The 20,999-nt window shown below is 35.4% G+C and overlaps 1 protein-coding gene across 1 annotated transcript in view; it reads right to left on the bottom strand.

Moving 5' to 3' along the window:
• The window catches only part of DIAPH3 (diaphanous related formin 3), a 445,841-nt gene that overhangs the window by 170,905 nt on the left and 253,937 nt on the right, over positions 1-20,999 (bottom strand). The window contains exon 22 of the mRNA XM_045566830.1: positions 16,418-16,547. Coding sequence (XP_045422786.1) covers positions 16,418-16,547 — 130 coding nt within the window. The remainder of the gene's footprint in view (positions 1-16,417; positions 16,548-20,999) is intronic.

The raw sequence follows: 20,999 nt of genomic DNA, 5'->3' as shown, positions 1-20,999 counted from the left end.
TAGTGACAACAAAAATAATAGTAAAGATAGCATCTAAAATTTGCTGAGTGTTTAGGTCAAGTATTGTCTTAAGTATTTTCCATTAATTAACTCATTTAATCCTCACAAGAACATCATGAAATAGGTATTATTATTACCTTGGTTTACAGATGAGGAGGACTGGACCTGAGTGGGTAAATAAAAAGGTCAAACAACTAAAAAGTAGTGAAGTCAGAATTTGAACTCGGGCAGTTTCATTCCAGACCTTATTTTTAACCATTCTGCTATACACAAATTATTAATTATAGAAATTACCATTTTATTTTTATAGTCCCTACCTCCCTGTCAGGAACATTTAAACAAACAGATACAGTTTTCACATAATAACTGGTTTCTTGTACATTCTTGCCTAGTGCAATTACAGTGACTTAACCCAGGGAAAACACACCTAAGCATTCTAGATGGATGGATGAATGGACAGTCAGATATATAGATGCTACTATCTTTTTTTAAGTGAACATTTAAAGTGGTATCCCACAATTGAACAAAATCACATACTTAAATACTGTCTCGGTTTGCTTAACCAATTTTATTATGCACACACATCACATTAGTAAAAGATCTAGGGAACGGACAGATGTAAGTCTAAGGGACTTCCATATGCCAAAACCACAAGGCCAATGTTGGAAGAGAACATAGATTGTTTTTTTCTGATACCAAATACATTGTTCCAACACCAACCGGATGTCCTACAATTCAATTCTGACACTAACTACCTGGACTTAGTGCAGACTCGTAACTTAAGGACAAAGTCCTTCAATTCTAATACTAATTACTCAGAGTTAGTGTCAGATTCTACAGGCATAAGGGCTCCATACTTCAAGACTGCTCTAATTTCAGATGTCAGCTGCAAGTCCAGGGGGCCACCCATACTTCTGACTCACTGGCTGCATTAATAAATTTGGGGATTCCCACAATCCCCTCCCTTAAGTTCCATCATTTACTAGAATGACTCACAGAACTCAGGAAAGCGCTATACTCACGATTATACTTTTATGATAGGGGATATAACTCAGTAACAGCTGAATGGAGATGTACAGGGCAAGCAATGAAGAAAGCAGTGCAGAGCTGCAATGCCCTCTCTGGGCACACCACCCTCTCAGCACATCTGTGTGCTCACCGATCCAGAAGCCCCATTATCCTCATTGTTTTGGAGTCTTTATTTAAGCTTTATTACAGAGGCCCTATTGATTAAATCACTGGCCATTCATGGCAGAGCTCAATCTCCAGCCCTTCTCCTTCCCCAGAGGTCAGTCAGGGGGTAGGCTGACAGAGCTGCCTAACAGCCAAGGCTGTCCTCAGAGGAGGTCAGCCACTTGTAGAGCCATCCCAGTCAGTGACCGCTTCTCAGTTAGGTGAAAGCCGGGCTTACTCCACTGGATTAAAGGTTTGAGCTTTTTCCAATTCTTTGGTTGCCAGTGGGTCAGGAACTACTTCCTCTGCGATCTGAAACAACTTCTCTGAGGCTCAATTTCCACATCAGGAAAATGGGAAGAAGCTCACCTCATATTTTTATGTCACAGATATTTCATAAGAGATCATATGCTGTAAAAATTTTTTTTAAAAAGAGTATGTTATTCTTAGAACTGAATAAGAAATGAAATGCTTAAAGATTGAAATAAGTGACATTAGAATTAAATGAAAAGTAAAGAAAGTCATCACCATCTTCATCATCGTTACCATCATTACAGGCCAGGAAGAGTATTGTGGAAATCAGCCTAAGAAGAATAGTTGCTATTTTCAAGAGTAAGATATTAGGAACATTTGGGGCATATTCAAACACTTATGATCAACATCACAAAGAGTAAGCAAGCTATCTTAAAAAATGGTTCATGCGGCTACTCTACAGATGGAAATCCCACTAAGCCATTTCTTACGCTTCATCTGCAGTCTCTGATTACATTGCTTGTACATTACAGTTAAGTGGATTTAAATGTAATTGACCAACCTCTCACTGTTGGTTTTTAAATAAAGGACCAAAGCACACTTGCAAGAGAGAAAAGAGTGTGCAAATTCTAGGCTAATAAAATACAAGCTAATGTTCTGAGCCATCTGATGGGTAAAACTAAATTAAAGAACATTTTAACAATTCCCTTGGTGTTTTCTTTTTCAGCAATTATTCTGTTTCTATAGACAGTTCCTTGATGTATCTTCAAACATAATTTTAGCCACACATTTCACATGTGTCAAGTTCTTTGCAGTCAGTAACAATATTTTTTGTATTAGAAATTCCAACTGTATCGGGGAGTTTTAAATTGTACACTCTCAAAGAAGTGTTAATTTACTGGTGTCTCTGAATGTGACCTGTGCGTAAATTTTATCTTTCAGCTTTGTCATATTTTTTGACCAAGAAATTAATCATATTTTTTATTCCTTTTCATTACTGAGAAGAAAAGTAACAAAACAGAGCCATCATCAGAGTTGACTAGACTATTTTGAGGCAATTTTAACTTTAGTGTTTTAGTCAGTTAATATTCAACCAGATGGGATATCTCTCAGTCACCAATCAGCTCCTCATCTATAATCTCCGCACCTCAGTGGGCAGAAGGACCACAAGTTTTGTTTCTTGTGCTAGAAACCTGTTGGTCTTGACCCTTCTTTCTCTTGCCATCCCCAGATCCCCACAATGATGACACCCCAGTCATTATATTTGACAAACAATACTTGATTCCTTCCTCTCTTAACACTATTCAAGTAAACGTAAGCTTATCTCACTCTGATTTCTGGTCTTCTATTATTTTTCTCCAGTGTTTTCTCCACACTGCACATTTGGGCTTCCAGACAATCAGTAATTTAAAGATGCCCCTTCCCTGTTTAAAGCATGCCAGTAAACTGGGTACATAACATCTGAGCTGTTAAACAAGGCTCCACCTACAACCTGGGGGGCTCCACCTCATAGTCTGCCAAACATTACTCTCAAAACAACATACTGCTTGCAGTTTACCTGCCCTTCCTCATCCATTCTGTACCTGATCCTGGAAATGTGTCTCTCAGCCTTGCCCACGCCACCTCTGAGTCACACCTGTTCATACTTATAACCAGTCAAAAACTCCAGCAAGTCCCCTAGCAAGGTACCCTTTCTACCTATCATAACTGGTAATTATCTCTATCTTTTCAATTACTACACTCTATTACATTTATCTTTTTACATGTCCTTCTTCTCCCACATGGCTTGGAATTCCTTAAGGAAAGATACTATTCATCTTTGTATCTTCAGTTATATAACATATTGCAGCTGCTTAAATGTTTGTTGAAGGAATGGATTTTGGATTTAACTTTAACCTCTTGCAATAAGAGCATTAAAAATGAAATGAGAAAATACAAGAGATTAAATATCTGGGACATTAAAATCTAAGATACAGACTTTTCTCCAAGTGTCTTCTTATTATGATAATTATACACCAGAGGTGTTAAAGAAGCTTTAGAGTAAAAGTTAAAATTATAACTATAAATATTTAAGTTAAAACAATCATGAATATAGGCTTTCTGTAACATCATGGCCTTTATGATTTACTATATTAAGATTCCAAGTTAAGAAGGAGTGGTTACATATATTTAAGTAATCTTTGTAATTGAAAAAATAATCCTCTGTGAATATCTCCTGGAGATGTTGGTCATTCAAGCTTAATAAGAAATGCCACATTCATTCCTACATATCATGATACAATCCAGGGAGATTGATTTCTTTAAAGAAAGCTTAAACAACAACTTATTACCATGGACAATTTAAACATTCAAACTAAATTAACAATCCTACGCTCACAGAAACAACTGTTTTGTGTGGCAAACTATTTTCAGGCTCCCAACAAAATAATTTTTCCTAGATAATTGTAATAATAAAGACATTTTATAAAGTTATAACAATATTCTATAAATGCAAGTTAAAATAATAAAATTGGATAGACAAGATGGACAAAAACAGTCAGTAGTATAAAAAATCTTGAATATTAAATAGGCCTACAACAAAACCTAAATTCTTGAATATCACTATAAAACCCATCACTACAATGAAACAACATTGAAAAAAATCATAAACTCAAAATAAATTACAGCTTGGTTCATAACAGGCAAAGGTAAATTAAAAGAAGCCATGAATGGCCAGTCATCCTCATCAAGTAGGTATAACTTCCTCAACTCAGATTTTCTTTCTTCCCATTGTTCTGATTCTTGATGGGACCCCATGTAATAACACACTACAATTTGCATTGCCTAATTAATTTACTGTACCATATGCAAGGAGGGCTTTCTGCTGCTGTTTTTATATCATACTGTAAGATAAATGCCTATATTTGCTATGGAACCTGGAAAGAGGAACGGTAGAAGGTGACTGGAGAAAATGATGAGTACAACTAATTAAAGGCCTCCAGTCAGTTCTGGTGAAGCATTTTAGCCACTCTGAGGAGAAAGAGGCAGCTTTGCCCTCTACAACTATGAAGAGGGTTTTAAAGGCAAAGCAGCTTTTTAGAAGAGAAAACTGTATTAATGGGAGAAGCTCATCTAAGAGAGATCATGTTTACCTGTAAGAACTTGAGAATTCCTTTAGACATGCAAGATGGTCAAGAACATAGCAAATAGTAAATAAAAAGAGGTGTGTAACAGAGATGTTTGTAACAATATTCAAAATGTGCCCTCAGTATACTATTTTTGTGTACATACATATGGGAGGACAATATTACTGCTATTTACTGTGCTCCAGGGTAATTATTAAGTACAGGTTGACTGACTTTTAAATGAGACTAGTGCTCATGTGTGGCTACTGGAGACCAGGCCAGTCTCACAAGTGCAGGACTCCATAAATTCAGACTTGAAAAATTCCAAATTTTTTCTCAGGTCTAAACCATTCCCCTGAAATCCAAGGGCCTACTGGACATCTTCCCTTGATGTTTAGCAGGCATCTTAAACTCACATTTTCAAATTAGAACTTATCTTCCTTGTTGAATTTGTTCCCACATCCCAGTAAACGATTGGTTTTACAACTTTTCTCTTGCTCATATCCCACACATCTAATCATAGAGCACATCGTGTTGGTTCTAACTTCAAAATACACACATTTTCTAAATATTTCTCACCACCCTTGCTACTCTTCCTGATCCAAGCCAATATTGTCACTCCTCTGGATTATTTTAACAACATTTGAGTGTTTTCACTGATTCTGCCATTGTTCCTCTGCATTTTTTTTCTTAACATAGCAGCCAAAGCAATCCTTTGAAAATTTAAGTCAGATGTCACTCTTCTGCTCAAAACTTTCCAATGGCTCCTCATCTCAGAGCAAAGTGAAATCCTTACAATGGCCAATAATGCCTTATAGGATCTGTTACTTTTCTGACCTTATCTCCTATTACAATCCCCATCCCCTCTCTGCTCCAGCCTCACTTGCATTCTTGGGGCCTCTACACTTGCTCTTCCTTCTGCCTAAAATGTGTTTCTCTCAAACACCAATATACTGTGGTTCCCCACACCTCCTTTAGGCTTTTGCTCAAAGGTCACCTTCTCTAAGGGGCCTTTTCTGATCACTCAATCTAAAACTGGAAAACAAAATAAAACAAAACAAAAAACAAACAAACAAAAAAACCTGCCCTGGCGTTCCAGAGCTAGCTATCTGACACAATATACACTGACTTCTTTCTTTGGTTTAGGTTCTATATCCATCACCTAAAATGTAAACTTCAAGACAACAGAGACTTTTGCGTTCATGGCTCTATGGTGCCTGGGATAGAAGAGGTACTCCATAAGTGAATGCTGAAACGATGAATAGATGAATCTTATATAAGCCAACTTTGTTTTTTTTTTTTAATTTTCTTCCTGTCAAGCCCAATCCTTACTAATATAAGTGCCCAGTAGCACAGTGCTGGCCAAGCAGCAAGAGTGCAATAAACTTTACTGAAAGAGTCCTTTCCTTACAGGGTCAAAGCACCAAAAAACTATCAATGAGCAGGGTTCTTTTTTTCATAAAATACGTAGTATGAAAGACATTTGCTGAGATAACATGGTGACAGACATATTTGCATGGCAAAAGAGTCTCACCACTTATCAATTTTAAATCTACACTGAAAGATGACCTCTTCTGAGGAGACATGAGAAGATTACCCAAGATCATAGTGTCCTTAGGTTTCCTTATGAGTCTGAATAAGCATTTTTAATGTTTCTACCACTTACATCACTTATTGTAAGTTATTAATAGTTCATATATTAATAAGGCATTCCTTAATAATTCTGGGCTGATAAATTTCTTTTTTAAATAAATAATATACAAACACCTCCAAAAAACCAAATTCAGAGTTGTTGAAGAGTTTCTGGAGATCAGTTGTTTTTAAAGGTGGCTTAGTATTAAGAGTTTCTTTTTCAAAAGTAATCTTTTGTCAACGTTAAAAATATGAAATAAAAATAAAATGTTTCAGGCTAAAGCAGAGGAGGAAAAATAGAATCTTCTTTCCAAATTCCATTCCCTATGCTAGTATGTCCAACTGGTAAAAATGCATTGAGCTGCATACTTATGATCTGTGCAATTTTCTGTACACATAGTATTCTTTAATTTTTAGAAAAATACTAGCATTTTTCAATAAGAAACCTACAAAATTCCTAGCTGCATATTCTAAAGCTTACCTAAGTTTCAGGTAACACACACTTGGAATCCATTCCAATAATTTATGACAATATACATCAAAATTCTAAAATAACATACTATTCACATACTCATGTTTACCTATACTATTTATAACAGGCAGATGTGTGTCAACAAGAATAATCACTGAAAAATAACAGCAACAAAACTAGAACAAACGTAGAGACTATTTATGCAGTGCTCAGTAGGTGCTGTTCAACTTTTAAAGACACTTATATTAGGTTATTCAGTATGAAATGTCTGATTTCCTTAAGTACTAAGTTTGACAGTTGCTCTCTGAGATTTTACTTTGATACTACTTGTTTTATTTTTATTGTGAAGGTACCCTCCTCAGTCTTTCAAATGCAAGTTTTGGCTTTCAAAATTTTTTTAGAGCAATTTTTGTGAAACCATGGATAAGTCAAAAATTCAGATTATTTTTAAATGTGAGTTCTGTCATAAAACCAATGAAGCATCAACAGCTCAAAATATCAACGAAGTGTTTGAGAAGGATGTGGCTAATGAACGCACAGTACGTAAATGGTTTGAGAATTTCTGTTCTGGTGATTTTGATCTTGAAAAGGAGCCACGTGGGCGACCTGAGACCAAGGTGGATAATGATGAGCTGAAAGTTGTAGTGGAAGCAAATCCATATCTATCTACACAGGAATTTGCAGCAAAGTTTGACATTACTATTACAACAACATTGGACCACTTGAAACAAATGGGCAAGGTAAAGATGGGTACCACATGAATTAAACCAGCATCAGAAGAGAAATAGTCTCAAAGTCTGCCTTTCTTTGCTGCAATGACATAAAGGCAAACCATTTCTATACCATATTGTTATGTGTGATTAAAAATAGATTCTTTTTGACAACTGCAAGCATTCGGCACAATGGTTGGATAAAGATGAAATGCCAAAACACAGTCCAAAACCAAATATTCATCAAAAAAAGTTACTGGTATCTGTTTGGTGGTCCCACTATGGTATTATCCACTATAGCTTCATGAAACCTGGTCAGTCAATTACAGTGGATGTCTACTACAACCAACGAGATGAAATGATGAGGATGCTTGTGACTAACCAGGCAAAAATGGTCAACAAAGACAGGACAATTCTCTTGCAAGACACACTCAACCACAAGGTGCACAAACAATGCTGCTCTAAGTACAGTAGCTGGACTTGGAAACTCTCTGGCACCCACTGTATTCACCAGACCTTGCACCAACTGACTACCACTTCTTCCAGGCCTTGGACCACTTTTTGCAAGGAAAAATATTCAATTCTCAACAAGCTATGGATAACACCTTTCATGGTTTCATTGTCACATACTCTCCAGGCTTCTTTGCTGCTGGCATAAACAAGCTACCGTTAAGATGGCAAAACTGTGTCAATAGTTTAGGCGCATGCTTTGATTAATTGTACTGCTTGTTTGAGATATAATAAACTACATTTTTTATTGGAAATTGGACATATCATATTTAACAACCTAAAACATTTTAACCTATTTAATCCTTAAAACAAAACTCTGAGTTAAATACTACTATTGTACCCTTACAGGTAAGAAAACTGAAGCCCAGAGAGATTAAGGAATTTATATAACATTATACCTCTAGCAAGCTGGGGCTTAAATCCCAGTTATCTAGCTTTAGAGTCTATGGTCTAAAAAACAGTTTCTCCCATAATATCATGTTTTTATAATCTAATTGTGATCACATTTATTTTGCCAACTAAAATCATTTATTAGGGTTATTGTTATCATTGCCTGCCAATAAAAATTTTCTTAAATTCAGAGGCATAAATGAATTTCAGTTTCAACTGGAATAGTATTTTCACATGATAACAAAAGAGTATTTCACAACCTCTTCAATAATAGCCCTTAAAAACTGAACCACTTCACAATTTAATGATAAATCCTTTCCAGATATACTTATTAGTGTAATTTTCCATAACTGTTTCATAAAATTCAAATGGTACTATCTCCATGTAGTTATGGGAGTGTTGACAAGGATGACTGCAGTGGGTTGAACAGGATCCGCCCAAAACTCAGGTCCACTCAGAACCTCAGAATGTGACTTCCTTTTGCAGACGGATTTAGTTAAGGATCTTGAGATGAAATCATTCTGTGACTGAAATCATCCAATGACTGATGTCCATAGCAGAGGTGAGGACAATGAAATACATGGAGAAGAAAGTGAGGAGACGTTGAAGACAGAGACTAGAGTGATACATCTATAACCCGAGGAACACTAAGGACTGCTGGCAGCCACTAGAAGCCAGGAGAGCCTTCAGAAGAAACCAAACCTACTAACACCGTGACTTCTGATCTCCTGAAACTTGAGAGAATAAATTTCTGTTGTTTAAAGGCACCCAGTGGTAACTGGTTATGGCAGCCATTGGAAACTAATAAAACTACTCATTTTGTAGCAGCATAAATACAGTCTGGGTTCTGGAGAATAGTTGGCAATTGCATCTGCAGCATCTGACTATCTTCATGCTTCTTCCCTCCCATTAGTTACATGTCAACCTTGCCACCAGTGAGATTCATAAGATTGCCATAAAGGTGTTTGCCCCATCCACTAGTTATGATCCTTTGTAGTATATAGATGTGCTAAGCTATCCTTCAGAATGGACTATTCTGAAATTTTCTTTCATCTACCTTGTTTGTAATTTCCCACTACATGTTGCAAAACTGAGGGGCAGTAAATACTGCTTCACAGCCAGCAGCTTAAGAGAGTGCTAAGACCTTGCTTGTCACTGGTGATACTGTCCTGTTACTTGATATTCACTATAGTCCATAGATGACACTGACAGAACTGCTCGAGTAGCTACTTCACATCAGTAGCTGGCCAAAAATCTGCAAACACTGTAAACTGTTAGTTTCTTGAAAAGATTAATGCTGTATTGATGCCACTTTCAGTCTGTTAACCTCCAAAAAGATATAGAGGTCTTCCTGATGTGGTTTTCTTCTTCATCATCATCTATCAGCCCAAGCAACAGCAGATTCAGGAAATGTTCCTAGCTCAGTATCTCAAAAAGCAATCTTCAGCTGCAAATAGTTCCTCCATGCCCTGTGTTTTTCAATGTCAGTCTACAGAATCCTTAATCCTTCCAGTGATTTTGGCCATGCTCTCCCTAGTCCACTCTGCTGCTTTCCAAAATAGTTTATATTTGCACTCCAAAATGATTACCTTTACAACCTCATATCCAAGTCTCCAATTTAAAGTTTTGATGCCAATTCTATATAGATAATTCCTGGAAATAAACTGGCAGGATTTAAACGTGTGCTCCCTGACCAGTACACCATGCCTGCAGTGCACTATAAACATTTTTCATAAATCCTATAATTACCTTGGAGTTATGTTTCATCATACCTTTTTCAAGTGTTAATTTGTTGAATGTAAAATTTTATATATTGTACCATTTTGCTAAGTATATGAAAACCTACATGAAAATTATACTTTAAAAATAAATTTACCTTTTATTATATTTTGCTTGGTTTAATATTATTTTAGAATTTTTAAATATAACCATTAGATGGCTACAGATAGTCAAATTAGATATTGAGACCTAATGACACAGAAGTCATAGGCTAAGTTTCCGGACATAGCTTTTAGTCCATGACCTATCTGTAGAACCAGTGCTACTACACAGTGTAGAGATATCAAATGTTTTCATTATTTCCATAGGATAATGAAAAAAAAAGTAAAACCACCTACCTATACCTCCCTTTTAGAAAAGTCTTGACAGAAAATTCAACGTGTTACTTTTATCAGTTACCTGTTTATATTAAAATTACAACTATCATAGTAGCAAAATAGGGATAAGTAGAAAAGAAATATACACATGGATACAGTGAGGAAAAGGACAAAACAAAAACTTAGTACACTACAGCGTAAATAAATGCATTCTAAAACAAAATCTAGGAAATGCCATAGATCTAACCCTGAAATTAAATGTGAATTTTCATGAATATATTTATTTAGAATGCATCAATATATCCTTATACATGTACCAATTTACATTTAATATCTATTCAAAAGAAGAATTGAGGCATATTTATAATTATTTAAAATCCTGCAATAATTCATGGTTTGTAGAAGAACCTTTGATATTCCTAAATCGATTATTAGTGAATATCCAACACAGGTCTACAACTGCTACTTCAACTGATCTCATAAAGTAAAAAAATCATTCAGAGGCCAGGCGTGGTGGCTCACATCTGTAATCCTAGCACTCTGGGAGGCCGAGGCAAGTGGATCATTTGAGCTCAGGAGTTTGAGACCAGCCTGAGCAAGAGCAAGAGCAAGACCCCCTCTCTACTAAAAATAGAAAGAAATTAGCTGGACAACTAAAAATATATGTAGAAAAAATTAGCCAGGCATGGTGGTGCATGCCTGTAGTCCCAGCTACTCGGGAGGCTGAGGCAGGATTGCTTGATCCCAGGAGTTTGAGGTTGCTGTGAGCTAGGCTGACGCCACGGCACTCTAGTCCGGGTAATGGAGTGAGACTCTGTCTCAAAAAAAAAAAAAAAAAATCATTCAGTATAGGCTACTATATCCTACAGCCAAAGAACTCTAAGCAAAAAAGAAAAATGTCTTAAGTTCCTATATTATAATAGTTTGCTAGGGCTGCCATCACAAAATACCACAGACTAAGCGGCTTAAATAACAGAAATTTATTTTCTTACAGTCTAGATCCCAAGATCAGAGTGTCAGCGGGTTTGGTTTCTTCTGAGGCCTCTCCATGGCCTGCAGTTGGCCACCTTTTCACTGTGTCCTTATGTGGTCTGTCCTTTGCGCAAGGCCATCCCTGAGTGGCTGTGAGTTCAAATTTCCTCTTCTTGTACAGACACAGGTCAGACTGGATTAGGGCCTACCTTAAAGCCTTCATTTTAACTAATCATCTCTTTAAAGGCCCTATCTCCAAACACATTCAGATTCTGAGATACTGGGAGTTAGGGCTTCAACATATGAATATATGAAGGACACAAAACAGTCCATAGTGGTTACAATACATTTTTGTGCTCTTCATTGAGAATTCAATAAAAGCAATATCCCATATGTTTGTCTTCCACAACTAAATTATTTCATCATAAATACTTCCACAACCAACAATGTACCTTATCAATTTATCATATAGGCAGACATGTGTAAAGTGTCTTTTCATAAAACTCTAATATCCTACCATTGATTTGAAATACTGGCTGAACTAATTTATTTTGCACAAGTTACGAGGCTCCAACCTACAACCTCTATAATGCAGTGGTTCAAAATAACACAATTTTAGTTATGTTGTTGACTCTGCTGCAGGGGATATAAAGTGCAATTGTATCAATAACTGATACTGAATATTCAAAAGACATATCAAACAGCTAAATTTTAATTGGCATTTTTTGGAGGCTATAGTGACAAGGAGGTTAACATGTTTGCTGGGTACAGCAGATGAATTTGAAATTTTCAAACACTATGCGGTTTCCAGGTGGCAGCCACCTGGAAATTAATGTTCTAAGCGCTCACAGTAGGTGAATAAAAGATAAACATTTGGTATTTAGTAAGGCATTTATCATAAAGTGTTGGAAATGCATGAGGAACTGGAAGACAGGAGATATATTTGAGCAGACAAATATTTGGGTCAAATCAAGGAATTGCTTGCTGAAAATCATATAAACAAAGTCTTAAAATCAGAAATAAGTCTATAAAATGGAGAGGATAAGAAATAATCAAATATAAGATATCAAAGAATGCTCCCGAAAGCTAAAAGTATAGAAACATAAAAGGGGGGGGCAAAAATTAATGATGGGCAATCACTGAATCCACTCTGATAATTACATTGCACTTTTTCTAGAAGCTAATTCTATTCCCAGCAGTCCCAGGGATAATCCTTGGTCTAGAGCAGTAGATCTTAAATGCTGGTATAAGTATTTCTGGGACATCTATGAGTTTATCCTTAAAGAAAGAGTGGAATGTGCAGAAATTTAGGTGAAGTTCCCAGTAAGCACCAGCAAAAAGTGCACAAGAGAGGGTGACATTTACTTGTAAGCTCCTTGATGAAGGAGAAAACTAGATGATGTTCTACATCACAGCTGCCACTTCCCATAGATTTAACTTTGGCAGAATCCAACATGCAGCTCTGAGTGGAGGTGTTGAAGGCTATAAAGAGACATGACAAACCGAGAGAAAAGAAAGGAGGCCAAGAAGGATTTTCTCAAGTGAATAAAATTTGGGAGGAAAAGTTAAGGGTGTAGGAATCAACAATCCTATTTTATGGCATAATATGATTCTAATATTTTTTCTAATACCTATTTGAGATAAGTGTGGATCTTAGAAGGAAAGTCTGGGATGGATATTAGGTGTAAGTCATTACTGTAATGGTAGTATTTAAGTCCTTGGGAACTGAAGAGATCATTAAGGAGAAGACATAGGAAGAATAAAAGACTCAGTCTTAGGATGATAGCAAAAGCAATATATACAGACTGCATGGAGGAAGTAAAGGATATTGAGGGTAAGAGGGAAGGAAGAGCCATGTGGGACCAGAAGCCAGATGTGAGTGAGACAGACTGAGTTGCACTAAGACAAAGAAATTACACCTTGGACCAACAGCAGGACAAGAGCCCAATTTCTGACACAGAGTAATCACTCAACACAGGCTTGTTAAATAAATGTATGAATAAATGAATTACAGACTAGACTAGCATGGCATTTCTAGAATTCAGAGTTGATTAGGGAAGAATGGAAATATACGGTAGAACTACTATAAATCTAAAAAGTGCTAAGGTGATGCTATAAACTTACCTGAGTTTTATTTTAATATACCACCCCAAACAAACAAACAGTCAATTTGTCATATTTTCTACTCATTAATAAAATAGCATTCAAATTTTACAATGAAAGAGATTACTGAGAAGTAACCAATAAAACTTTTAAAGATTAGAGTCAATTTTAACTGTTTAGACAAAAGAAAAATGAATTCAACCCCTAGAAGTCCATAAGAGAAAGAAATATTTCAACGGCATACAGAAATATGATAATGACCCCAAATATTTTCACTGAAATGCAACAGAAAAGCTGTAAGCCATTATCTCTTAGGAAAGAAGCAGTCCTAATGAAGTAGATTTTTGAAAATTGTCATACAGGTAAGCTCATTAGATGCAATGAAAGTGCCCCCTGATGATCTAGGAGTACCTAATGACCAGGATTTGTTATGTCTCAACAACAAAGGTACTTTTTAATTCATGTGAGAGCTCACTGAGGAGATTTGAAATCTGGAAATTTTTAAATGATGATATATAAAAACACTGAAATTCTCCAAAGCAAACACAGACTTATTTTATCCAAAACACTTACTCCTAAAAATCTCATTTTTTAATAGGGTAATATAATTATAAAAAGAAATTCTGCTCCATAATCACCTACATTGTAAAAAATATCTCAGTGATGGCTTTTCTATTTTAAATATGAAGTTGGCTGCTCCCTGAGAAACATATTAACGGTATCTGCTGACCCATACACATACGCCAGCCTCCACTGTAACAGATGGAAACCAGAAACCCCCAAGGCCCCAGAATGCTCCACTGAAACACCAAAAAAGAAAACAAACAGAAGAATCAAATCACCAAGTTACAATTCTGCAAGTCCTTATGAAAGTTAAATATTTTTAAAAAGCAAAATATAATATTTATACAGAATTTTAAGTATAATCAAATGAGTCAACATAGATAAATATTTCAAAAACTGAAGTTATAGTAAAAACTGCTAGAAAATAAATTCTACACCAAAAAATACATCTAAAGCAAAGTATGTTCCAGCTTACCGTTCAGTTTTAGAAGTGTTCAGTTTTAGAACTAGTATGAAAAATAGTGAACTGATCAGATATGCAAACTGTCATTATCCAAAAATACTTGCACTGCTTTAATTCTTGTTAAAGTCCTAATGTTGATATAATCTATGACTCAACCATCTTTTCCCCAGAAAAAGAACACCCTCTATTTCAAGGCAATTTTTACCACTTTTTCCTCCACTACTCTGTTACTTACCAAACTTAACATCCATCAAGAACACCCATTTTCAATTTTCTTTTCATTACATTTGCTCAAATATTCCAAAATTATAGAATTCTCACTTTAGGAAAGTTGATTTTCCTCAGTTAATGAACCAATCAGTTAAAAGCTATTTTGCATATCACCAAGTTGAATGTTTTTACCCCATTCATTTCAATGCCTTTTTGACCTATCCCACATAGTTTAATACAAGAAAATTATTGAAATAATTTCGATTATTTTCGTTTCTTAAGCTCCATTAAAACGTCTACAACTATACATATAGACAGTTTCTTCTTATACCAAGGACATTTTAAAGTAGCACAGGGGCAAAGTAAGTAATTCATTATCATTAGAACACTAGGATTTAGTAGTGAAAAACAAAGCAAAAAGCTTATTTTTGATCTTAATAATAAAAATCCAGACTAATTATTTCCAACTTTTTTCCTCAAAAGTGTATGAAATATATACTTCAAAGAACCATACATCTCAGGAGTTTCAAAAAACTTCTCATCCAATTACATTCCTCTTTGCTGATCAAGTGCTACAATCCCCATTTTATGGAACAATTTAAAGGGAGCACAAAATATTAAAAGTGGTTTTTTCAAGAAGGAATATTCACTCTTATATGAAAAAAAGTCCTACTTTAAGTTGACAGATTCCAATATTAAAAAGGAAATAAGAGATTATAAAAATAAGATGACAATACCAAGGAGTAGTGGTCAATACAAAAAGAATGCAGATACTCTATAATTCCAAATGAGTTATTTTCCAAAATGTATTTATAAATTGATTGTTTAGAGCCAAGTAAAGTTGTTTCCATAGAATCAATGTGAAATCAAAACTGGATGCTTAAGGTGGTCAAAAAATTGTATTTAAATCATATGATAACCACGTATTAATAATAAGGTCCTATCCTTTCTATGATCTTTTACAACTGAGGCCACAGTATGGACTAGAACCAGGTTAGCAATTTGGGCAATAAGAAGGGGTGAATCAAAACTCTGGCAGTCTGGTATCTACTAGGACAAAGAAAGAGAGCTCCACCTACAAGGTGGGCAGAGATAGCTTTGGAAATGGGGCAAAAGCGGGACATTGATTACCTTCTCCCTCCGTGTTCCTGTAAGCAGAGACATGACCTGACACCCTGATGACCACTCTCTGGGCCCTTTTGTGACTGGCCGGTGCACCATGGAACTGAAAGTACGGGTGGGTGGAGTTCAGAGGATTGTTTGTGGAGGGGTCACTGAAGTCACAACTTGCCAAGAGGTTGTAATAGCCTTAGCCCAAGCGATAGGTAAGTGTACCCTGTGGGTGTGTGAGATAAAAGCACGTTATGCTTCCTTTTGTTGGGTGCATGTGTGCGTTTGTTTGTATGAAACACTGAATCTTGGGCTCAGGTACATAATAGTCAGTCAGTGCTTGTGAATGACACTGAATCAAGGGAGCACCACCCTGGCCACAGTGGAGGAGGTTTAGGAGCAGAGAGTGGGGCCAGGAGTCAAACATAAGGTTTAAACTACAAAAAAAGTGTTTTCAAATATCAGACCCTATTATCTAAACAAACAAATCAAACTCATAGCTCCAAATCATGAGAACTCATAAAATAAATACCCTACAACTTTATCTTTATTTTGAAAATGAAATATTCAATATGAAAACGCTGTGACAAAGTGGAAAATACGTACAAATTCAATGCATTATTTTCTGTCTTTTAGAACTGAATAAAACCACAAACCTTTACTAGCTTTGTCTAAATGTCCCAAATCATCCACAAAATTCAGGATATCAGGGTACTTTTCTTCACATATTTCTACCAGGAAATGAAGTAGTGTTGTTTTCTGATCTGCTGATTTTGTGTCCTTTAGCTAAATAGAATGAAAGGGAGAGAAAACACAAAGTCAAAAGTATGTCGACAATCTGCCCACTTACATAATGTTAATACTGTATTTTGTAGATAAGAAATAAAAGAGTTGTAAATTAGTTAATTTCATTTTTGAAAAACAAATATTTAAGTACTTGAAAAGGTACTTTTTACTTCTTGTTTGGTCAAAATCATTAATACTTGTAAAAAAAGGAATAAATTTAATCCAATCTAGTGTGCAATGTTTTATGGGGAAATATATGATGAAATGCCTAGAAAAATCGAATAAACTGAAAGTCTATGTAATAGCAGATTTAAAACAACCCTGGGCATTTGTCCATTTATCATTTTGCACATATTCATAGAATGCCTGCTAGATATTATAGTAGTTGGGGATACAACAACAAATAAAGCAGTCTTTCTTCCAGAAGCTGCTCCGTAAAAAAACAAGCCAAAAAAAACAAAACCCAGAAATGAAAATATTCATTTGCCCTAGCGTGAAAAATAGTGTAGTAAAAATAATCACAAAGTACATCTAGGAGGATGTGACATTGGAACTGAAGCTTTGAAGACAGAAAAGTTGTAGGGGGTTAGGGAGGGGAAGGAGAAAATGAGAAGTGCAGTAGGACAGGCACGTGCGGCCGCATATGAAAAGGGCTACAGATGAGGAAGGATACGCACATCTGAGGAGGCCGGGTGATTCCAAAATAAAAGTGTCTATGTGTTAGGGAAGACAAGTAGGGACAGCGTAAAGACAGAAATCTGAAGACACCAGAAAATAAAAAGAAAGGTATGCTATGCAATGGAAATAGGATTTTGATTCTGAAGCAATGGATGTTTTTAAGCTGGATGAGAGATGACCAGATATACATATTACAAAGCTCCCTCTAGTGCAGCGTGGATAAAAGATTAGAACAAGGGTAATAACAGAAGCATGAAGAGTAAATTTAAGAAGCTATGGCAATAATCCAGGCAGGGAAAGAGGGCAGCCTACACTGAGGTTGCAGCCTGGGAATGGAGATAATGGAATCAAATGGGCCTGGAAATCCAGGTGATGCTGTCAGTTTCCGCAAGTCTGAAAGGATGAGAAACAGATTTGGGTGGTGTGAGCAAAGAAGATAGTTGTTTCAATTTTGGACAAGGTTAGGTTTGAAGCACTAGTAACATCCAGGTAGAAATACCCTGAAAGAATGTAGATTTGCTTACCTAGATATAGAACAGTGCTTTCATTATTTTTTTTATTATTGTCCTCTAAGGAACTATTTAGGCAGTTTTTTTCCTAATTACACCTATGAAATTTTAAAACCAAGGGGGTATTGTATTCATGTTTATGTACTGTATGCATATCTATACTTTACACCTAAAAACCAATGAGATAAGTAAGACACTTTTACTCCCCAATGATCAAATTTTTACCCCTTTAGGATGACATTACCCTTGTTGAGAATACATGCTTAGACCTTAGAGGAACAAACTGATTTAGGAGCACCAGTTTGTGAGCTCTTCACTCCCAAAGCTAATTAGTTGAACAAATGTATCCAAACAGGTATGCAGAAAGAAAAAAGAATGCAGGCTTGAGAGGATGACTAGGGTTGATCAATCCTAATCTGAAATGGCCAAGGAATGTAATCAGAGGGAGAGGCAGTCAAAAACCTGAGCAATGACAGGAGTTAGTGTGGGTTTTATGTAGTGATTTGGGTGTAGAGAGTATTGAGCAAGGGGAAGTGGGATGAACAAAGGACTGACAGATAATCTGGTAGCATTCTCTACCATTAAGTAATCACTCAGAGCAGATACACATATAAAGAATTTTAAAAAAAAATCACTATTCTCTACCAGAATTTAATTTAGACCTGGAAATTCATGGCATACCTAATTGGACACAGTCCTATTTACTTGCTTCCTTTCCAACAATTTCCCACATTAAAATAAGGTCCCAAATAATAAATTACCATAACTAATATTTTTAAAAAATTCAATATCACTAAATATATATCACTATTAGATACATACCAAATAACTGGTATAAATACCAAATAACTGGTAACTTCCACTAATATCCAATAGTAGAAGAATGAGAGATTTTTGTGCCATTACACATATTAACATACTCACTACTTATTGATGCAAAAACTATCTTGGAAACCTTGGAAACATTGAGCAACCCACCTAGACAGCCTCACTTTTACATGATTACATGTGTAATAGGTTCAAATGACACACCAACCTACTCAACATGTGACTCAAAGAATGGTTCCTGGCACTTTAAAAACAGATGGAATACAAACACTTAGTCCATTATTTGGTACTTTGTTTGAAAGGAACTCCACAACATCCAGCTGAGTATTTTTAGAATGCACATTTCAAAAATATGACTCCATTACTAGCTAGATAAATTGCCACTGACCTGTTTGGATGACCTGGTAATGTTAAAATATGTCTTTAACTCAGTTAATAGCCTTAGGCCAGTTACTAGACCTTAGTTTTCACACAGGTAAAACATGAAAATGGAATTGAACATAGAAAAGGAATTCTAAATTCACTTTTTACTCCAAAAATATTTAAGTATACATTACAGTAGACCTAAGTGTTAGTGGACATCGTGACATCTAACTAAAAAAAACTAGAATAAAACTCAAGAAACCTAGTTATAATCTCAGTTCAGAGTTATTTTTGTGTGCTTAGGTCAGTTAGAATCTTTCCATGGGTTTCAGTTTTTACATATAAACCTATGAATGTCAAGCCAATTTGTAAAAGTCTCCTTACATGCTATAATTTCATTCATATTATCATGTTAAATAGGTAAGGCCAGAGTGAAAGCAGCAAACTTTCACAAATATAATATTTTTTTGTCTTGTAAAATAACCAAAAGTTAGCATAAAAGCTGTCTTCTCTTTTATTAAAAGGTATCCTAGTAGTGAAGATCCTTTATTCTCCTCTCTCCTTAAGGCAACTGCTTGGGGAATACTTTTCCTACAGTGGACTCTCTGAGAGTGACCAGCCTACACGTGTCCTTCTTACTATGTTCCTTTCCTGAGAAACTAGAAAAATGGCCTGTGTGAAATGTTGACTAAGACAAGCACCATCTAACTCTATAATTTGTAAAACCTGGAAAGAGTTTTCCAGTAGTATTTGTTATGTAGCTAAACAGCCCACAATTGCTAGGATTAACGATATCAAAAGAAATCTCTATGATGGAACAACAACTAACCGAATCATTCTTGATCTTTACTCATGAGTAAAAAGAAATCACAATTAGAACCCTGGAACACAATATAGTTTGTAGCATATGCCAGTTTAATAAATGTTAAGTACTCAGGTCAAACACAGATTCAAGTTACTTGGAGACAATTATAAAGCTAAAGACTAATTTAGGGAAGAATGTGCTATCATGGTTTGTCTTGCTGAAAACATCAACTGATTAGCAAGCGGCATAGTGGTAACTGTCTAATATTAAAAAGTATACTCATTGAATAGTAAATGGAAGCACAATTCTCCCATCAATCGAAAGTCTGTATTTAACAATTTCAAGACTAAATAAAAAAAAATCAAAATTCCAGATAAGTAAATTTGAGACTAAGTGTAATAAATAAGCAGTTCAGATAAGAAACATTTTGTTGATAATGCATGGTGCCTAATTTATAAACTACGATGCAGCTTTAAACTCCAGGGCAGAGATTCTTCATTCATGTTCTAATATTCTCCGAAAAACTTTCACAGTGCTGCCAAGGTATTTCTCCTGCCTCAACTACTCTATTCTCTCTCTCACTCTTCCAAATTATTAAAAAAAAAAAAAAAAAAAAGTAAGCCTTCCAAAAGCATGAAAGCACAAAAGATGTTTTTATCTATTTTCTCAATACCTTTTCATTTCTTTAATAAACATTAACTAAAAAAGGCACATTCAATATCTACTCAAATCATAATCAGTGACTGGGCTAGAACAAGTAAACCCTGGAAAATGATTTTGTTGAAAATGAAAAACTTATTCACATTTTGTAATATTAAATCTTTAAAAGAAAATGAAACTAAAATATTTGCTATAAAAATTTGTTCAGGTTAAGAAATATGCTTTATTTAAATTTTAACAGACATTGTTTGACAGGATTCTTTTCGTATTATTGTCAAGAGATTTATCTTACTGATGAGTAATCATCATTGTTAAATAGAATTTCTTATTTATGTATTGTTCCTTTAAGCTCCATTTAATGTGGCATAAATGTCAAATAAACAAAAAGATGGATGGAGTTTCTCCAACCACTCTGTTCATTCCAGACAAAATAATGTTAAAAGCAGATCCTGTAATAAATCATGGCCTAGTTGTCAGTCTGGAGTAATACTCCCGTGTAGCTACAATGCAAGGTTTTGGAATATTTTTAAGGTATTCAGTCAGGACAAACTTGGATGACATTTAAAGAATATTCCATTGTCTTAGTCACACGAAGAAAATTCTTAAAAT

Source organism: Lemur catta, chromosome 13, assembly GCF_020740605.2.
Source record: "Lemur catta isolate mLemCat1 chromosome 13, mLemCat1.pri, whole genome shotgun sequence".
Taxonomy (NCBI): domain Eukaryota; kingdom Metazoa; phylum Chordata; class Mammalia; order Primates; family Lemuridae; genus Lemur; species Lemur catta.
This window is presented reverse-complemented; position numbering and strand designations above follow the sequence as displayed.